The sequence below is a fragment of the Notolabrus celidotus genome, chromosome 3, assembly GCF_009762535.1.
Source record: "Notolabrus celidotus isolate fNotCel1 chromosome 3, fNotCel1.pri, whole genome shotgun sequence".
NCBI classification, from domain to species: domain Eukaryota; kingdom Metazoa; phylum Chordata; class Actinopteri; order Labriformes; family Labridae; genus Notolabrus; species Notolabrus celidotus.
Genome location: NC_048274.1, coordinates 4,673,031 through 4,693,210, shown reverse-complemented (window position 1 = coordinate 4,693,210; position 20,180 = coordinate 4,673,031). Strand labels below are relative to the sequence as shown.

The 20,180-nt window shown below is 41.5% G+C and overlaps 1 protein-coding gene across 1 annotated transcript; it reads right to left on the bottom strand.

The window, feature by feature from the left end:
* Positions 1-7,688: 7,688 nt before the first annotated feature.
* socs4 (suppressor of cytokine signaling 4) lies at positions 7,689-10,504 on the bottom strand. The gene is made up of 2 exons (XM_034680739.1): positions 10,447-10,504; positions 7,689-8,993 (listed from the first exon to the last, which is right to left on the bottom strand). The coding sequence occupies exon 2, from the start codon at positions 8,971-8,973 to the stop codon at positions 7,786-7,788; it is 1,188 nt and encodes a 395-aa protein (XP_034536630.1). The 5' UTR covers positions 8,974-8,993; positions 10,447-10,504; the 3' UTR covers positions 7,689-7,785.
* Between the last annotated feature and the right edge of the window lie 9,676 nt (positions 10,505-20,180).

Below are 20,180 nucleotides of genomic sequence, written 5' to 3'. Positions count from 1 at the left end.
AGCAAATACAACATGTGAAGTGCTGCCCTGCAACTACAGAGGGAGTAAGTTTATTTTAAACACATATTTGCTCATAATGCCTTAATAATATCACTAAACCATAACAGTGTCATACCTGTTGGATCAATACATGTAAATATACATGTAAATACACAAAGCAACAATTCTCCAAGCAGAATTCCATATTTCTATTTATTTTATTATTTAACTACTATTTTTTTAATGTAAAAACTATCTCTGCTACTCACCACTGCACTTTTATCATATTATTTCAGCCTGTACATAGTCATGCCTATTTGTTGTTCTTTTGTATTTATAGCTGATGTTATTGTTATTATTTTTTATTTGTATGTCTTATTCTTATGTCTTGTACAAAGAGAGCACAGTTTACCAAAGTCAAATTCCTTGTGTGTTCAAGCATACCTGGCCAATAAAGCTGATTCTAAATGAAGGTTTTAATACAGGACTTTCACTTAAAGGGGGGTATTTTCAGTCCAATTTGATCAATTAGTAATTTAAATCCTGTCCTCCTTCGTAAATATTTGCTTTAAATAATGTTTCCGTCATGTAATGAAAAAGAAGGCATATTATGTTGATTTTAAGACCAAATAATCTTTTTATTTTAACAGTTGTGTTAGTATATTTTATTTGACATTACTATTTGAAGAGTTAATTTTCAAAAACAGATAACTCACTTTAAAAAAGATAAAAAAATGTTTCAAAAAACAGATACTAGCTTTAAGTATTATCAATCAATTGAAGTTAGGTGGCTTTGACTAAGTCAAAATGATATTATTGATTAGAGGTATCTTAAAAATGTAACTTTATTAAAAATCTATATTAAAAAGATTTTTTTTTTGAAAATTTATAAAAACAGAGATTTCTGTTTTTGCAAATTAACTCTTCATTTATTATCTCTATTATCTATATCAAAAATATTAAGAGGTCAAACTCTTTTTCCAAAAACAAATATCTCTCCTTAAACTTGTGATTATTTAATGATAACTAATGAATTGAAAGAGGGATTAATGCACAATATATCAACATTTCCTCTTTTCCACTATCAAAGACAACCCACCATTGACTGACTCCTCATCCTCCTGGCTGAGCAGCATCTCTGGGGAGAATTTGATTAGTGCAGCAGGAAATGCTCTGGTGATGGACAGCTGGTTGTCTCAATATTCCATCTCTGAAACACCACAGAGCACAAACAACAGACCCCAACCCTGAAACATGTGTGTTAGACCGGTTGTTCTCGTAGTGGGGGGGTCTGCGAACGATAGCGTGGGGGTCCGTGAAATAATTTGAATACATTTCTAATAAATTATGAATTGTGCTAATGAAAACCCTAATCATAACCTAATCATAACCTAATCATAACCCTACCCCTAGGGAACCCTAGGGTTAGGGTTGTAATAAGGGTTAAGATAAGGGTTGGGGTTAGGGTCAGGATTCGGATTAGGGTTAGGGTTCTGACTAGGGTTAGGGTTAGGGTTAGGGTTGTGATTAGGGTTAGGGTTCGGACTAGGGTTAGGGTTAGGGTTAGGGTTAGGATTAGGGTAAGGGTTAGGGTTCTGACTAGGGTTAGGGTTAGGGTTAGGGTTGTGATTAGGGTTAGGGTTCGGACTAGGGTTAGGGTTAGGGTTAGGGTTAGGATTAGGGTTAGGGTTGTGATTAGGGTTAGGGTTCGGACTAGGGTTAGGGTTAGGGTTAGGGTTCGGACTAGGGTTAGGGTTAGGGTTGTATTTAGGGTTAGGGTTAGGGTTCTGACTAGGGTTAGGGTTAGGGTTAGGGTTCTGACTAGGGTTAGGGTTAGGATTAGGGTTAGGGTTAGGGTTAGGTTTAGGGTTAGGGTTAGGGTTGTGATTAGGGTTAGGGTTAGGGTTAGGGTTCGGACTAGGGTTAGGATTAGGATTAGGGTTAGGGTTAGGGTTCAGACTAGGATTGTGATTAGGGTTAGGGTTAGGGTTCGGACTAGGGTTAGGATTAGGGTTAGGGTTGTATTTAGGGTTAGGGTTAGGGTTCTGACTAGGGTTAGGGTTAGGGTTAGGGTTCGGACTAGGGTTAGGATTAGGATTAGGGTTAGGGTTAGGGTTCAGACTAGGTTTGTGATTAGGGTTAGGGTTAGGGTTCGGACTAGGGTTAGGATTAGGATTAGGGTTAGGGTTAGGGTTAGGGTTAGGGTTAGGGTTCAGACTAGGGTTGTGATTAGGGTTAGAGTTAGGGTTAGGATTAGGGTTAGGGTAAGGGTATGGGTTAGGTTTAGGGTTAGGGTTCGGACTAGGGTTAGGGTTAGGGTTCGGACTAGGGGTAGGATTAGGGTTAGGGTTGTGATTAGGGTTAGGGTTCTGACTAGGGTTAGGGTTCTGACTAGGGTTAGGGTTCGGACTAGGGTTAGGATTAGGGTTAGGGTTGTGATTAGGGTTCTGACTAGGGTTAGGATTAGGGTTAGGGTTAGGGTTAGGGTTCAGACTAGGGTTGTGATTAGGGTTAGGGTTAGGATAAGGGTAAGGGTTAGGGTTGTGATTAGAGTTAAGATAAGGGTTAGGGTTAGGATTCGGATTAGGGTTAGGGTTGTGATTAGGGTTATGGTTAGGATTAGGGTTAGGGTTAGGGTCAGGGTTCTGACTAGGGTTAGGATTAGGGTTAGGGTTAGGGTTCTGACTAGGGTTAGGGTTAGGATTAGGGTTAGGGTTGTGATTAGGGTTAGGGTTCTGACTAGGGTTAGGGTTAGGGTTCTGACTAGGGTTAGGATTAGGGTTAGGATTAGGGTTGGGATTAGGGTTGTGATTAGGGTTATGGTTAGGATTAGGGTTAGGGTTGTGATTAGGGTTAGGGTTCGGACTAGGGTTAGGGTTAGGGTTCTGACTAGGGTTAGGGTTAGGGTTTGGACTAGGGTTAGGATTAGGGTTAGGGTTGTGATTAGGGTTAGGGTTCGGACTAGGGTTAGGGTTAGGGTTTTGACTAGGGTTAGGGTTCGGACTAGGGTTAGGGTTAGGGTTAGGGTTCGGACTAGGGTTAGGATTAGGATTAGGGTTAGGGTTAGGGTTCAGACTAGGAAATGTGATTAGGGTTAGGGTTCGGACTGGGGTTAGGATTAGGATTAGGGTTAGGGTTAGGGTTAGGATTAGGGCTAGGGTTAGGGTTCGGACTAGGGTTAGGGTTAGGATTTAGGTTAGGGTTAGAGTTCGAACCAGAACCAAACTAATGCAAAAAGGTACCAGAACCAAACTCAAGCAAACCAAACCAGAACTGAACCAGAACCGAACCAGAACCGAACTCAAGCAAACCGAACCAGAACTGAACCAAAACCGAACCAGAACCGAACCAGAACCGAAACGAACCGAACCGAACCGAACCAAAACCGAACCAGAACCGAACCAGAACCGAACCAGAACCGAACCAAAACCGAACCAGAACCGAACCAGAACCGAACTCAAGCGAACCGAACTATAACCGAACCAGAACCGAACCGGAACCGAACCAGAACCGAACTAGAACCGAACTCAAGCAAACAGAACCAGAACCGAACTCAACCAGAACCGAACCAGAACCGAACCAGATCCGAACCAGAACCGAACCGGAACTGAACCAGAAACGAACCAGAAACGAACCAGAACCAGAACCGAACTCAAGCAAACCGAACCAGAACCGAATCAGAACCGAATCAGAACCGAACCAGAACTGAACCGGAACTGAACCATAAAAGGAACCAGAAATGAACCAGAACCAGAACCAACTCAAGCAAACAGAAACAAGAACTAAACTCAAGCAAACAGAACCAGAACCAGCTCAAGCAAATAGATCCAGAACCAAACTCAAGCAAACATTATTAATGTCCTCAGGTTGGCATTGAGAAAAATCAGATGCCTCAGTTTGGATGGGCTGATCCGATTTCTCCTCTCAGTGAGTATTTGCCCGGTCTTTAAAAAGAACCCTAACCCTAACCCTCTCAGAAGGAATCGATGAAGCCACTAGACACAGCCTCCCCTCCATCACCTGTATCCTATATCCTCATGTGATTGGTCGGATGGCCACCATGCTGACCAATCAAAACAAAGTTCTGCTGTGAGCAGAGCTGGGGCTGAGCACTGTGAGAGCTAAGCAGCGAAAGGAAAAAACTGGGAGCCGGCTCTCTCTCGATGCGAGCCGGCTCTTCTGATTCACAATAAAGCATCGGCTCTCAGAGCCGCAGCTTTTGATCATGACACCACTAATGTGCTTAATCTGTGTTACAATTATGAGGGGGTCCTTGGACAATTTTCTCCCCTGTAAGGGGTCCCTGGCTCCAAAATGTTTGAGAACCCCTGTGTTAGGCTACATGAGACTGTATGAAGTAATCCTGGATGAATCTAAAACCTAGTAACAAAATGTTTGATTCAGCAGATTTGGATACCAGATGTATCATGGATGTAATGTAACATGATATCAGCTGTGAGCTGCTGAAAAATAACGCTCTATAACTGGATCATACAAGACAACATTAATATTTCATGTATGTGGTTCAGGTCAATCGATGGATGTGGCTCCGGACTCTGTCCATTGACTGTGCTTTGACATGTTGACCATCATAGAGATCAAACACAAAGACTGACTTGGACTAAATCCAATGCACATAATTGTAGATAGACTTCTAAGTTCATTAAATGTGTCTATGTTTCAATAATGTCTTTTATTTTGCTTTTTTGAACTAACATGATTTTATTTTTTAAGTATTTATGGCCTGTTCAGACCGAAAAGAGATGGATGACTTGACTCATCACAAGTGAAGCCAAAACATTTAGAGCTCCCCTGGTGACTGCCTGCAGAACAGGTCATCAATCCTGCCTCCTCCAAGGGTCATGGGTCAAACTATAAAATCAAAATACATGTCAGATAAAATCTTCTCAAACATGGTTTCTAGAGTTATAGTTTGTTGTTATCATACTGATGTTTGCCACAGTGTTTATTTATCTGAGAAGCTTAGTCTTAATTAGTTATTTAATGTTGTGAAAAGGGGAATAACACCATGACTGACAGCTCGGTTGATGAATCTCAAATGTCTGAAGATGATGACTAAGGATATCCATGATGAAAACATGACAATGATGATCTAAAAATACATCACTGATGATAAAATCTGGGATTAACACATGATTTGTTGTTATTAATAAGACGATGGTGAGACTTAAATGTTACTGGTGGACTGTCAGACATTTAAAATCCATGATAGTTTCCCCCTCTGTGTCTGATCCGTCTTTCAAAATGCATTCCTGAAACTGGTTGAAGTGGTTTACTGGTGCAGAGTAAATCTTGTCACTGATGCAACTCCTCCTTTCTAGTGTGCATCTTTCTCATTGTCACTGGTATGTGACTCAGATTGTACCTTATTCTTATTTTTGCATGTGCGCATTGCATACAAACCCAACGTAAAGACACACGTTTGAATTTGTGCCAGGCAGATAGACAGAAATAGATATCCGCTGGAGTTAAAGGTTTCAACTTGTGTGAATAATTCACATGATGATGTGTTGCAGAAGCTGTCAGCATTGAGGTAGTGCTGAACTTTCCAGAACCTGAAATAGAGAACAAACAAATTGCTGCTGTCTGTCATCTGTCTGCAAAATCTCCCTCCCTTCTTGGCCTTCCTGCCTTGTAAATCAACAAGTCTTTCTGTGCTGTATTTGGGTTGTTTTACAGTTTATTTTCAGGATCAGAAAAAAAATGTTGGACACACTTTGACACACTTTGTCCGTCCTAAAAACCTCTATATCGTTTAAGATTGAACCGGTTTTTACTGGGACAAATTGAGTGACGGGTGAAGACATTTTACAACTTGTAGGATAGTAAAACATGTATCTTCTTCAACAATGATTTGTGAAATGTTGTTTCAAAAAGGCCTGTTGAACCTTTAAATGTTAAGATAGTCTGAGAGTATTTATCCATACATTGTAAAGCCTGAAATGGATCTATTAGTCTTCATGAACAACATGATATCATAAAATGGGTTAAAACAGTCACAACGATTTACACCAGCATGTAGACACTAAGTGCTGATCCCTAGATGACAAGTACCTGAATTAAAAACCTAACTCCAGTATGATGAATCTGTCATGCTCTGTTTTGTATTCATGCAAACTACCTCAGGCCATATTTTTTTACACAGAGACTGAATGAAAGATAAATGAATCAATCACCCTGGTTGGGAAATAGTGTTTTTCATGTCCTTATCTTTCCACATGCTCGGCTGGAGCGTTGGCATTTAGAGGTGTCCTTTGCAGAGAGCGGGATGAATTGTTTCCAGAGCGATACTTCAAAAGCAGCATTTTCCATACCATTACCCTGTCTAAGTGTGAGCTGCAGCATGAACAGGCATGGATAAACAAGACGACACACGCACCATTAAAATCAGAGCAGAGAGAGAAAGAAAGAGTCAGACGACAGAGGCAGTGTAAATGGGATTTATTGGTTTGTGTGTCGGTGATTGAATACAGTATTTGCATTGGAGAGGAACCACAGTGATTTAAATAGTTTGAAAAGTGTGATCTGCTCTCTTCAAAGCTGATCAGGCACAGTGGATGTTAGAATACCAGTTCACAGAGGAGCTTTCAGACATGCAGCTGAGAGACAAGTGAGAGAAGACTTTCCTGAATGTGTGATCAGTGCAGTTGTGCTGCCATCTTGTGGTTGCAGAAGAAAATGCAGACACAAATTGAGGTGGACAGTTGTGTGTACAGTGCATACAGTGAGTGGCATTATCAATGTTCTCTGTATGTAAACCCCTTTGTTGCTTAAATATTACTTCATGATGAACACCAACTGACTTCAACACTTCTCATTGTCAGATAACATCCCCTTGGATGATGTAATGTGCCAAGTGTTCCCTTGAACAAGAAAGGGGTTTACAGTGTTACTGTGATTTAGAAAAGAACCTCTCAACTCAAGACACAAGTGTTAAGTCAGAGGGTCAATGAATGATGAGTAATTTTTGGATACGTCTAAATGCAGTCAGTGTTTCTGGACCTCTAACCTTTAGCTGAGATCACTGCTAAGCATTGCATTCAACGATAGAAGGATGCATGAAAGGACATTTGGTTTCAGCTTTGTGCCCTGAAAGGTGCAGTCCCTTTTAAGTGATCCCATGCACCCACACTCTAAACCCTGATTACTCTTAATTCAAAGGTAAAATGCTTCCAGCTTTATGTCTCTCAAGAGTCAATACCCCACAAAAAAGAGGGTTGTATTTAAGGTCTTGGTGATTTTTCTGAATCCATACTCCCTTGAGGACACTAAGGCAAGTGTTTCTGGGAATGTTTTATTCGATCAGTAGCAGCTGTTGTGCTTTCTTCCTTTCTTCCTTCTCTCAAGAGCTTCATAATGGTCGGTCACAGGAAGCAGAAATTTCAGCTACAAACCATCAAACCATCAAACCATCGTTCAATACTGAAACATGACTCAAGAGATGTAACATCAACATCTGCTCCAAAAGTCTTTGGATCCGGACCCACACACAAGGCTGATGATTCTCAGTAAGAACAGTTTTTCCATCTCTTGATGCATAAAGATCAACAAACCTTTTAAAGATCTCTGAGAAATACTTAGTTACAGGGACAACAAAATGTGTTCCATCGTACCGTATCGAATCAGTCACTCTTCTGCATCTTTCAGACCTTTAAAGACCTTTAAAGACCTGCAGCAGTGAGGCTTCTTGGAATTCATTATCTATAGTCTTGGCTCTTTGCCATGTGAACCAGTCTATGCTCGTCTGATCTTTGCCCTCCTTCATGTGAGGCCATATTTGAACTGTCATACAGCACAGGCTCCATCACACTTTATGTGGTACTGCCTGAGGAAGTCCCTGAGCTGAGGAGGCAGTGGCAGACAGTCTATGCCCTGGTAGGTGGTGCAGCTACAGATTATAGCTCTGGACAGGTGCTGGAGGGTGAAGGGGAAGGTCCTCGGTAGTGGCAGGGAAAGGAGGGGCTCAAAGAAGAGGCAGGTGGCCGGGTCACTGTAGTGTCTCAGAAGTCCGGTCACACTGGGGTCCCGGTACATGCACGGGTCACGAACGTCAAAGCTGAAACGCTTGTCGTTCTGCTCGATTCGAGCATGCAGGGAGCGACTGTACCGCCGAAAGCTGACCGAGAAGAGGAACTCATCCTGGGCAGAGTCTCTGAGCAGAAACGTCCCCTCTGGTTTGCCCTCCAGTAGCTCCTCAGCCTCAAAACGGTTCAACACACCCCAGTAACAGGAGCTGTTGTTGATCTGCAGGAGATCTGGGACCAGGATGTAGTCAGTGTGGCCACAGCTGCCATCTGCTCCCCCGTGAGGACAAGACGGGTTCCAGTCCTCCAGGCTGGTGCTTGCAGTCCCAGGAGAGCAGCAGATGTCGTCCCAGGAGAGGGGGGTTTGAGGTGGGGAGGAGGAGGAAGTTGAGACATTGGGTTTGAGGGGTGTCTCCATGTCTTTCAGGGAATTTGAATTAGTTGCATTATTTTTGATAAGGTGCCAACATCGTGCCAGTTCAGATTTGGGAGAAAAGGGACACTTGTCCTGCATGAGCTCAGAGACATGAATCTTGCGTTTGGACCAGAAGAGCACAGAGAAAGGTCTGGAAGAGCCTGGTGGATGAAGGTGGTGATGATGGTGATGATGATGGGAGCGCAGAGGCAAACACTGACCCACAGCATCCTGAAACTTCTGCCTCAGAGAGCGGCGGGACAAAGCCTTCCGGCAAACTACATCAATGTCTCCAGATGTCAATGCATCCCCAAGAGTGCTGCAGCTGCACTTTCTCTCTCTGCGCCTCCTTGGACAGGATCCTGAACGCACACCCAGCTCCTCCGTCCCCTCCACCTCCATCCCTCCCGGACTCGACTCGTTACGAGAACTCCGGGAGCGTTTCTTCGCTCGCCACACATAGCTGTCCGCGCTCCAACTGCGGAGGCCACTCTTGGGACGTGTGTCCGAGCTTCTTGGCTTCTTCTCTGACATGGCTGCTTCCGCTTCTGGATCTGTGACACATTTAAAAACATAGATTACAACCTTGTATCATGAAAACAAGGCATTCTAAACAATAACAATAGGGGCATCTTTCTGAAACCAACAAAACAAAGTACTTTCCAATAACATCAAGTTTAACACAGAGCAGATATATGAATTTATAAATATAGAAAACAAGAACAGTCGTAAAAATGTTAAAGGTTAATCAGAAAGGAACAAACAGGGGGAGATGTTCTCAGAAAGTGACCCAATGCGGCACATACAGACTCACTCATACACCCAGAAATCAAAGGTTTAGTGTTAACTTGAAGTAAATTCTAAAGGCACAGCTGATGCAACGTCAGGGGGAATGAGTTGCAAAAACTGCAAGCTAGCAAACAAGAAGTAATAATTTTTTTCAATTTTGGTATTGCCTGCAGGTTTTGAACGAGGTGCAAGGAGCTGCTGGAACCCAATGACATTTTCTTGTCCAATAAAATGCATATTTGAGGGACTAAACACCCCCCTTTAACGTGGCAGAATTTGAAAGTGAATCAGGCTAAACATTTGATATTTTGTTAGCCTCATGCACAACTTTGCAAAAATGGCTCCTCTGCGCCCCCTAGAAATATTCAAACTCTCAGCCCCTCCAGTGGGTTCAAACTACATGCATGACAAAGCTTATGTATCATCTCAATACCTATTAAAAAGAGTATCTTACCCTAATGGTGAAATCCAAACAGGAAGTAGACAAATTTTAGTCAAATGTCTGATTTTGCTACACTTTAGGTGATTTACTGGTTGAATATTTGGACTAACTAATCCTAGGAGTTTTGTCCAAACAACTCCAAATTGGGTCAGTGAGTTGTCGACACTTTGAAGATTAAACACTATCAAAGGAGTTTGAGGATGTCAAAGGGTGTGGCCTTGGAGGGGGGTCAAAGTTAGAGGTCTTTTAGGCACTTGGCCAAAAAATTCAAATCTTCACGAATCTCATGTAGGCTACAATATTTTATGTTTTCCAAAATGTACATTTAGTCATAGTCATAGTGAAACCAATAGGAAACAAGGGGTAAAAAAACCTCCCATATATAGTTTTACATTACATTTAAATCTTGACTGTTTCATAAACATACTGTCAGGAACTTTCCTACAGATGACCTTCTGATAAACAGCAATATCAGTCACACTGATTTTCTTTCAACTTCAGAGAGAGGATATCACATTAAGACTTGAGACCAGATACTGCCTGCAGAAAACAAAGGTCAATTTTCCTTAAAACCAATGCAGAAAGGCATGCTACATTCTTAACTAAGTTAGGTTAAACTGCATCCAAAGCTGTTGTTGGACCCTCAGATCATGCTAAGTCATAGTTATCTTTGCTCTGGGTTTGTAGTCTAATGATGCCGTACAGACTGTGAGCAGTAGCAATCTTTGTTGTTGTTATTGTTAACTTTTTAAAGCTTGAAGGAAAAATGATCTTACCTTCATACAGTGTCAGAAACACAGCTCCACTTCCATGTTAGGACTGCTTTTTCTCTGCACATCAGCGGACATGTGTGACCAGCCTCCAGCCTCTCCAGCTCTAACAGACGGCAGACTCCTCTGCTTCCTTTATAATTATGATGCCAAATCCCAGAGGGGGCAGCAGTTTCCTCTCCACCAGGAATGAATGAGAAAGTGGAGCGGGGCCGAGCTGATAGAGGGGTGGGTGAGGGGAGGGTAGTCTCAGGTTAATGGCAGTGAGACTTCCTCTTCTCTCTCTCTTATATCTCCTTTACATGTTCATTGACGGACCCCCCGTCCCAGGATGACAGATACCCGGAGCAGCCAGAGAGTGCTTTTTCATTTACAAAGTGAATTATTTCTGCTGGTGATTCAATTTCTGCAAGCTGATTTGTTTTAATTTCATCAGAGGGCCGTAGCTTAACTTCAAGCACATTTCATGGGAGGCTTTAAACTGGTTAAACTCTGTGTCTGGAGAGAGCCAAAGTACAAACAGATTATTCCTGTGGTTTACAAGCAGCCTGCATGCATGAACAGACTACATGCAGTGTGTTATCTGATTTCTCATCTATTTTATTTATCAGAAGGCTCAATAAAGACTCCAGATTTAAAGACTCTGAATTATCTGGAAAGAATCGAACAGTTCGGGCCTGACAGGGCTGAGAGAGGAAACAACCAAGCATATGAAAAGCTTTATTTATTGATTAAATAACCTTTGAGTTTCCCAATTTAAACTTCCAGAAAGTGCTTCTGAAGGACTCATCTGTCAAAGTGATGTCATGCACACATCGTCGAGCCCGTCTGCTCGCTCTGGATGACATTTTGGAAGATGATCTATAATTCATGAAACAAATAGACTACATCTATCAGACAAATAATATTACTCCCAGTGGTTTTGAGTGTGTGTGTGTGTGTGTGTGTGTGTGTGTGTGTGTGTGTGTGTGTGTGTTTGTGTGTGTGTGTGTGTGTGTGTGTGTGTGTGTGTGTGTGTGTGTCCTTTCAGCTCTAACGGATAAAGGAAAGTCATCAATAAATGCCTGACATCTCAGATAATGTAGTGACACTCAGCTTCCTCTTAACTGAATATTTAATGCTCTTCACATTATCACACAGCCCGGCAGGATGATAACGCCACAAGTTCTGGCAATCAACCAAAGTCAATTTATTTCACTTCGAAGGTCAGAGTTTAGTGAAGCAAATTAAAGCATTTCTGTTTCAACAACTCTCACGCCACATTGGTTTCTTCTAAGTCTTGTCAAAGTGAAGATTTAAAAGCAAAACAAAAAGTGAAAGGTAAATCCAAACAGGGTGAGCCGAGCAGTCAGGAGTATTTATGTTGACATTTCCGTCTTCATTCAGCTCTCCTTCTTCGCAGAGCCTCAACATAAAGGAGGCAAATGTCTCAGCTTTGAACATTGTTGCTGTTATCTCTTCCTCTTCTAGTTTAAGTGACTTTGTAGAGATCAGCAGCTTAGAGAGGCTCTCACCAGCTCTGGATTGCAGGACAGGATGTTGCTCCACTTTTCCCTATCAGAGATGGATGGGGTCAAGTGGCTCCTCAGGCTGCTCTCACATCTGTCATCATTTCCCCACTCTCAAGACCAGCCTGGAAACGTTTTTACCACAGTGTCAACAGGCAGAGGAGAAATTTGCTGGAACTTCCTTCTGCAGATTGATTTGACATGACGAGTGTGATCAGGCTGTCCCTGGTATCACTTGTTACGGGGTTTAAACATATTTGAATTTGCAAGAAAGCCATGTAATAATCTGCTGTAACAACCTGCTCCCTATGCACTATCCATTACATAGTTCATGAGTATAAAGTGCATGGTGCATATAAGATTAGTCACACTCCTTTTTTATTGGTTAAATTGGGCTTAATTATGACAACAAGTAATGCACAACGAGAAACAGGCTTATATTCAGTCTCTTTGTACGTTAGTTTTGACATTGCATGATTAAAACAAGCAGATCATCTACAGGAAGAGTCCACCTGGGGTGAGGCAGGCCCTGGAAGAGAACAGTGTGCCTTGAAATAACTAAAACACTTTACCCTTGATTTGGGACCAGTGTTTTTTGTTGGTCAATGATGAAATCCCTTCCCTCCTTTCCTCTAGAAATAAATTAATCTGAACACACCTCATTTCAAGACCAACTCATCCATGCAATCACACTAGCTTTCGCTACATTCACAACTTTGGTGCTAGGTGTGAAAATGCCAACTGCATCAGTCAGATAATGACTACAGTTGTCCAAGACTACAGGCTGCTTAAAGTCGATTAAAGATAAAGAACCCAAATGTTTTCCCTCAACAGTAAAAAGACACATCACAGACTTCTTTACCTACACACACAGCTTCCTAGGAACTCAAAGTGTGTCGGTCGGTGGGGTGTGGTGCAGAGTTTTGTGCAGGAAGTGCCTCCAGCAGTGGCTGAAATCCAGTCGGCCCATTAACCTGCTGAAGCCTGGACTCGACCGGGGGCTCGTATCAGTCCACATTACAGAGGCATCGATCCCAGGAGCAGCACGGCGGACAGGAGCTTTCATGAATATTTGATGCTGCTCTGATTGAACAGAGACTCAGCTCTGCTATTCTTTATATGAACTATCGACTATTACAGCTTTTATTGACACTTATGCAGCCAGGAGCAGTGAAACTACAAAAAGGTTGTGTTAAAGTTTCAGATGCAGACTGTTTGAGCTCAGCATTGGATGCACAAAAAGAAATACATCTCCGAGGCAGTCATGTTGAACATTTTTATTTTTAAGCTTTGTCTCCTGCTCACTCGTGCTGTATTTTGTGTTTCACAGAGATAGTTAACTGGACTGGAGTCACTCAATCACAGACCATCATTTACAGATCTACATACAAAAGTAGACCTTTAAATTTCAAGTTTCCATTTGTAGTTCTTTGCAGTCTGAGTGGTATTGACCAATCACATTTCAGCAGGATTTGGTGTATGCAGGGAAAATAGCCAGTATGGAGAGCAAAAGCAGATAGAGCGCATACCGCTGCAATGGCATTCCTGCTCCAAATGGCAGTAATCTGACAACTCTTTAAACACAAACAGACATGGCAGTCATTGGTTCTTACAGGGTTGTTTTGAGCCTCAACAGGAAGCTCTAACATCTACTGTATCCAGCCTGCGTAGCGCCCAACAGTCAGCTACTTGCATGTAAAGATAGTGAACTAAGAAGGCATGTATTATCGCCTGCCTGTCATTCAAAGAGTCTGGAAACCACCAAACTGCAACTGGCTTAGAGGAACCAACATCACAGTGTCTGGTTTTGGTTTTGTGTTGACATAAACACACAAGTCCCATAAAGACAGGGTTGTGTAAAACTTTCACAGGCTACTGTAGCAGCAACTTTTACCCCTGCTACCTGTCTGCCAGGTGACTCAAAACTTACACGGGACACAATGAGACAAATGCATGAAGTCAGTGATGTTAACTGCAAAGTTGTGGAGAAGTTTTGCACGTCATATGATCTAAATGACGGAAATGCTATCCATTTCTGTGCATTTTTGTGTGTTTGTGTATGTGTGTGTATGTGTGTGTGTGTGTGTGTGTGTGTGTGTGTGTGTGTGTGTGTGTATGATCATGTGAATTACAGAGATGGTAAATTGAATCAGCAGGGAGTCTCTGGCTCCGCTGGTCTCAGTTGTTTCCATTGATCCGTATCTGAAGACTCATCTGACCAGCAGCAGCGCTGCTCCTCTCACTTTAGACACCACAGGGTCTCGTTTTATCTCGCTTAAAGAGACAGTACACCATTTCTTTGTACATTCAGAAACCTGAGCTCTCAGAGGTTTGCCTCGGGGCAAAGCGGATGTTTTGTGAAATCTGTTTGCTCAGGGCTTTTAGTGTCCTGTGTGCATTTTATCACTCTTTTATTCCTACTGCATTCAGACATTTGGAGTTCTTCACCTACATTGCTTCAGTAGCTGTTTGAAGAGACTCGGGTTAGAGGTTTAAGTCTGTTCTTGGTAGGGTTAGGAGCTCTGCCACTTCATTTCCTGGTCATATATGGCCTATGATACAACCAAAAGTTGATGTAAAAAGTACATTTCAGAAGTATTTTTTAACAAACTCTTTAACTGCTCAGACTCCCTGTGGTGCTTTAACTTTACACACTCACTCCTTTCTCATACTTACACTTGGGTTGAGGTTTTTGAGTACCTCTCGCCCTCATTGAGACTGCTCATGTTGGTGTGTATCACATGCACACAGTTTTGTATCCATTAAGATTCATTCGGTCTCAAGTATGCCTCTTCCTGGGACATGTGAGCCGCTGTATCGACTTTCCTCAGGGGAGATTTATTTCTGCCTGCAGCCGCTCGGCTTCCCGCAAGCAAGGTGCACCAGGAGAGGTTTCTCCTGTCCGTCATGTTAGAGAGAGTGTAACCAGAGCCAGGCCGGTCACTGGAGTCAAAGACACACGCACACACACACACACACACACACACACACACACACACACACACACACACACACACACACACACACACACACACACACACATGCATATATTGGTATATGGATATGTTTACACAAGTTCATCTCGTTTATATAAGATTTCACTTTCATGCAGTGGGTGTACAGTCTATGTTTTCTGCTGGTGGATGTCTCAGACTGTCCTGTCAGATAGAGAGAGATTGATAGCTGCTTCATTCATTCTCTGCAGGACATGACTCTGTCACAGCAGTTACAATCTAAATCCTCCTGTCAGTAAATGTCATAGAAAAACTGTTTCATCATGAAGAGATGAGGACACATCTACACGGTGCTGAGGTTACGCTCACACTGGCCTTGTTGAGCTGATTGTTGCTGTGAATCCACAGGCTGAGACTGAAAGCTGCAGCAGAATCTTTCTTTCTTTCTTTCCTTTCATTCATTTGTTGAAGGCAGCAGGATGTGAGTCGACTCTGATTTACACTCCTCATGCTCGTCATGTGAAGACGCCCTGACAGGAAGTCACAGCAGAGCATCTAAATCAATATTAAGAGGAAGAGGAGGATGGAAATCCTGACAGATAACATAATTATTACCTCTTATTACTGCAGCTTGTCAATGGCTCACTAATACACAAGGAAGAAGAAATCAAGTTACATCTCTTTGGCTTCACCCATAGGAAAATAATTTTAGAGAGGAGATCTCAAAAGTGTTTCATTTATGTCTCCTATAGACAACAATGAGATCTGTTTGAAAGCAAAATGAGACTATAGCTTATTTTTCTTTCTTGCCTCCAGAAAAAAGTTTCAAAAAGTCTCAGCTTAGTCTCCCTTTCAGTTCAAAAGGAGATCTGGTCTAAATCTGAAATGATTCTCAGGTATTTCTCAAGTGTTGTGACTCCTTTTGAGCTCAGGTGGAGAAATCAGGGAGCTCTCTCAATTGTCTCAATCTAACCTCATCCATTTGTTTTTGTCAGACTCAGTTTTTGTGTCTCAAGTTGAGCTCAGATGGAGCAAAGAAAGAGCCTGAGCTCATCTTTTCATCAACATTTATAGTGCCCTGCAAAATTAAGATTTCAATGCAATTGTCCACAAACTTACAATTATCATTAAAACATTTGAACCACTTAAAGATCAGATATTTAGATGTGAAATGATCTCTTCTTTGACTTTACAATATGGTCCTTCCTTTACAAGTCTGTTTGGAACAAAACAACTTCACAAAGATTTAGTGGATTTGAGAGAAACTGCAACAGATAGAGATTTCATCCCAGGTATGACCGACCATTTATTTAAAATATGGGCCGCAAAAGGGCCGATCAGATTTATCCAGATTGTTACAATTAAAGGGGTGGATTCTGTTGGGCGCTGGTGGCCTAGTGGTCTAAGTGCCCCACATACAGAGGCTACAGTCCTCGTCGCAGGGGTTGCTGGTTCAATTCCCAGCCAGTTGACCATTTCCTGCATGTCTTCCCCCGCTTACTACTCCCCACATTTCCTGTCTCTCTTCAGCTGTCCTGTCAAAAAGACCAAAAATATATTTTAAAAAAAGAGAAGAAAATTAGCCATTAATGAGATCTCTCATTTAAGTCTCAAATAAGACTCATGTCATGGTCTCAACTATTTCTCCTAGTGAATTTTAGGAGAAACTAATGAGAAACAAATGAAATCAATTTGAAACTTGATTGAGGCTGAAATGAGAATCTCAATTTTGTCTCCCGACACTTAGAAGAGAAAGCCTTGAGCAGTAACATTTTCCTCTGGGCACACTCCCTTTGTATTAAACAAACTCACCTCAAGACTTACACATTTTATACTTTATTTAAAGTCCATGAAAAATAAAATCAGTTATTGGTCTTTAAACATTTTATATGTTTGAATAAAGTCCATGTAAAGACTGAGAGCCATGTTTGAATGAATTATGAATTCAGACTGTTGAAAAGTTCTTCTTCACTTTTAGTTCCAGGTTTTTTTTTAGGCGGGGCCAAATGGGTGGCAAGATAACTTATCTGGGTTCCTTAGCATAACCCCGCCCACATGGTCACAGTCTAATGATGTAAAAGCACTGAACGATTTCAGATCCCCTCTGAGAGACTTTTGCATCACAGCATCAAACTGATCTGTCACTCCAGTTTAATCTCTTGATCTTTAACAGTCATTGTTGTTAGCTGCACGTGCATTCAGATATCTGTTTACAGAGATAAGTACATCATCATCAGGTTATCACTGATGGGAGCCTGGATGTCCACCTGTCTGCTCTCATATGGACTGTTTTTCCTGTTTACACAAAAGCCTGCTGTGATTGGTCGATACTACTCAGACCACAGGCAGAAACCAGAACACTCCCCATCCTTCAGATTGTGCATTTGTTTGTAGAATATGTAAATAGAGATTACTTTTAGCATACTTTTCCATCAGGAAACTCTTATTTACAACATCTTGCAAAATCTGTTTTTTCAGCACTCTTAAGAAAACTTTTCTCCACATTTTCCCTTTGAACAAATAACCTAATTTACCTCATCATGGGGCTACCTTACCTTAATAACTGCACCCTTTACCTAATACAAAATGCAATCTCTCTTTCCTTACAGCCTTCAGTGTCAGCAGCCACCACACCAAGCAGCACATTTGTACCACTTACGCCCTCCTTACAATACAATTACCCAACAAGACCAGCCTTTATTGGGGGCACAGCAACGGTCTGACCCAGCCGGCCTTTTTTTTAATTACACCTCAGCCAACAAACATTAAGATCAAACCAAGGAGCAGCTGCTGGTTTGCTGTGTTGTGAAGTAAACCGCAAACTAAATATTGATTAACCCTGGATTTAATTGTGTACTTTTGGGAGCTCTTATGTGAAGCATATGAGATCATAACTGATCATGCTAGGAAACAAAAGGGGTTTTAGTTGTAGGATTTTAAAGAATGACCTGAAACAGAGTCCAACAGCATGAGAAAGAAGCTCAAACTTTTTTCCCCATCATGCAGGTTATTAGATGGTGACAGACGGAGCGTCAGAGCGTCTCCGGCAGCCTCTCTGTCTCTCTGCAGCTTATCGGCCGGCTCACATCCTGCCTGTCTGCTGCTCTCTAATGCACAGAGGAGAGAGAGCAGGGAAAGGGATCATTTGAAAAAGCTTGTGTGTCTCTTGCTGGTCATGTAAACATTTGCAAACCCACCGAAAATCAATAGCAGAGAGGAGAAATTCCAGTAACTATGTGTCAGTGCACACAGCTTGTCTTACAGTGGAAGTGTGTGCCCCGGCGACACGCACATGTTAGCATGCAGAGCCATGAAACTGGGTCTGGATGAGGAGGGGATTTTTGACTAGTCATGAGGAGCTCTTCCTATGTGGGACTAGAATTAGGTTAGATTTTATACACAACTCATTTTAATTGAGCATTTACAGCATCCCTTATCATTTATTTAATAATTAATAACTGATTTTATGTAATGTGAGATAAGTCTCTTGTACCTGGTCCAATTTGTAGATAACCATCACCATGTCTGCAGCAGCAAAGCAGCATAAAGGGTCAAACAGTTCATGATGAAGTAACATAGGTTAATAGAAGATTATGGAGGGTTGTGAAGTTTTATTTCATGTATGATCGCAGCTTTTAGATATTTTATTATCTGGCTGATCATTATCAGCTTTCAGCATGTCCACACATTTTCTGCTAAGGAATTTAAATTATTTTACCTCCATCTGTTAACATGGAGGAGGCTGTCTTTGCGACCTATACTGCATCAGTCATCAGGAGGTGCTCTTAATGTTTTGGCTTCACTTTAGGGGAGATGTCATGTTTTCTATCTTTTCAATACAGTCTGATATGACTGGTGGTGATTTCACTGTGTCTACAGAGTACAATTTCAGACCACTTTTTCATCAAGACCTCTGTCAAATTGATTTATAATGATATTTCACTGTTTAATCGGCATAAAATGTTCCTTATATTACAGTTTACATTTCATTTGTATTTCTTGTAAGTAAGTAAAGGCTTATGAATGAATCAAGCTCGTTACAGATTGCTAATGGCTTACTTTTATCATTTCATAGTCTATCAGTGTACACAGTTGTACTGACATCCTGTGATAAGTCCTTAAGGAGAGGCACAGGCTGCTACAGAAGCTTACCTGTGCCAGTGAAAGACGCTGCTGTTATCATTGTTTGAATGAGCTGAAGGAACACACTGTTAATCTCCACTAAAACCATTACCTCTGCTATAATGCTGCAGGCCTTTATCTCCCGTCTGTTGTCTGAATGCAGGCTGGAGTTATGAAGTTATAGTGCAGATAGAAAATAGGGACACAGTTATCCATGATGTTACATTTTGTCCATATACAGAATCTCTGCCATTACAAAATATGAAACTACTGTACAGATTCTGCATGTACGATTTATATCCACCTCAGGAGTTACTGATGTGCTGCTGTGTGAATCAGCATCTTCTGCAGAATCAGCTTGTTGTAATTGATTATGTTTCAAACATTTTCCCACTAAGCATGCAGTGAGCTGGATCTGCAGACACTGTGCTTTAATGAGGGAAACAGCAGATGGCAGCAGTGGGACATGACTCAGGTTTTTAAACCTGCTGAATAAAAGAGCCACATGTCCGATATGTAACCTGCAGACAGACTCATGTACCAGATATTTGATTAGATGTGTTCCTGTGTGCAATTCATACTGCTCATTTTTACTGTCAATCGTTTATAGCCTTGGGGAATCGAGAAATTTAAAGAACTTTAGCTGCACGAGCTCCATTTGTGTCAGAGCATCTGTGCAAACACAACACACATCAGGACAGAGTGAAAACAAGGGGCAGACAACACACAAGTGCAGCCTTACAATGACTTCAGTAAGAATTAGAATGATCAAATGATTGTAACTAATAAAACTGCATCAAAATGATTTATTATATGCTCCTCATTCACTGTGTCTGATACATTTAATATGTTGTTTTCTTTGATTGTTTTAACTTTGTAAAGTGTCTTAAAGCCTTGCCTAGAAAAGGGTAATTTAACAATAGATTCTGGACTTTAATTGAGCTGAAAGGTTTTGGATTAACTACTTTAAGAGATAAAACAAATGAATTTCATCTTTTGATTCTTAATGAAAACCCTAAGTGTTGTTTAAGCTCTTGAATCAACAATTCAGACTAAAATGTTCAAGTTTATAACTAGTAAAGGAACCTTTGCAAGTATAAGAAATCAGAGGAGTTTTAAAGGCATTACATTAAGAGATGTCCAACCTGTTTTGCAT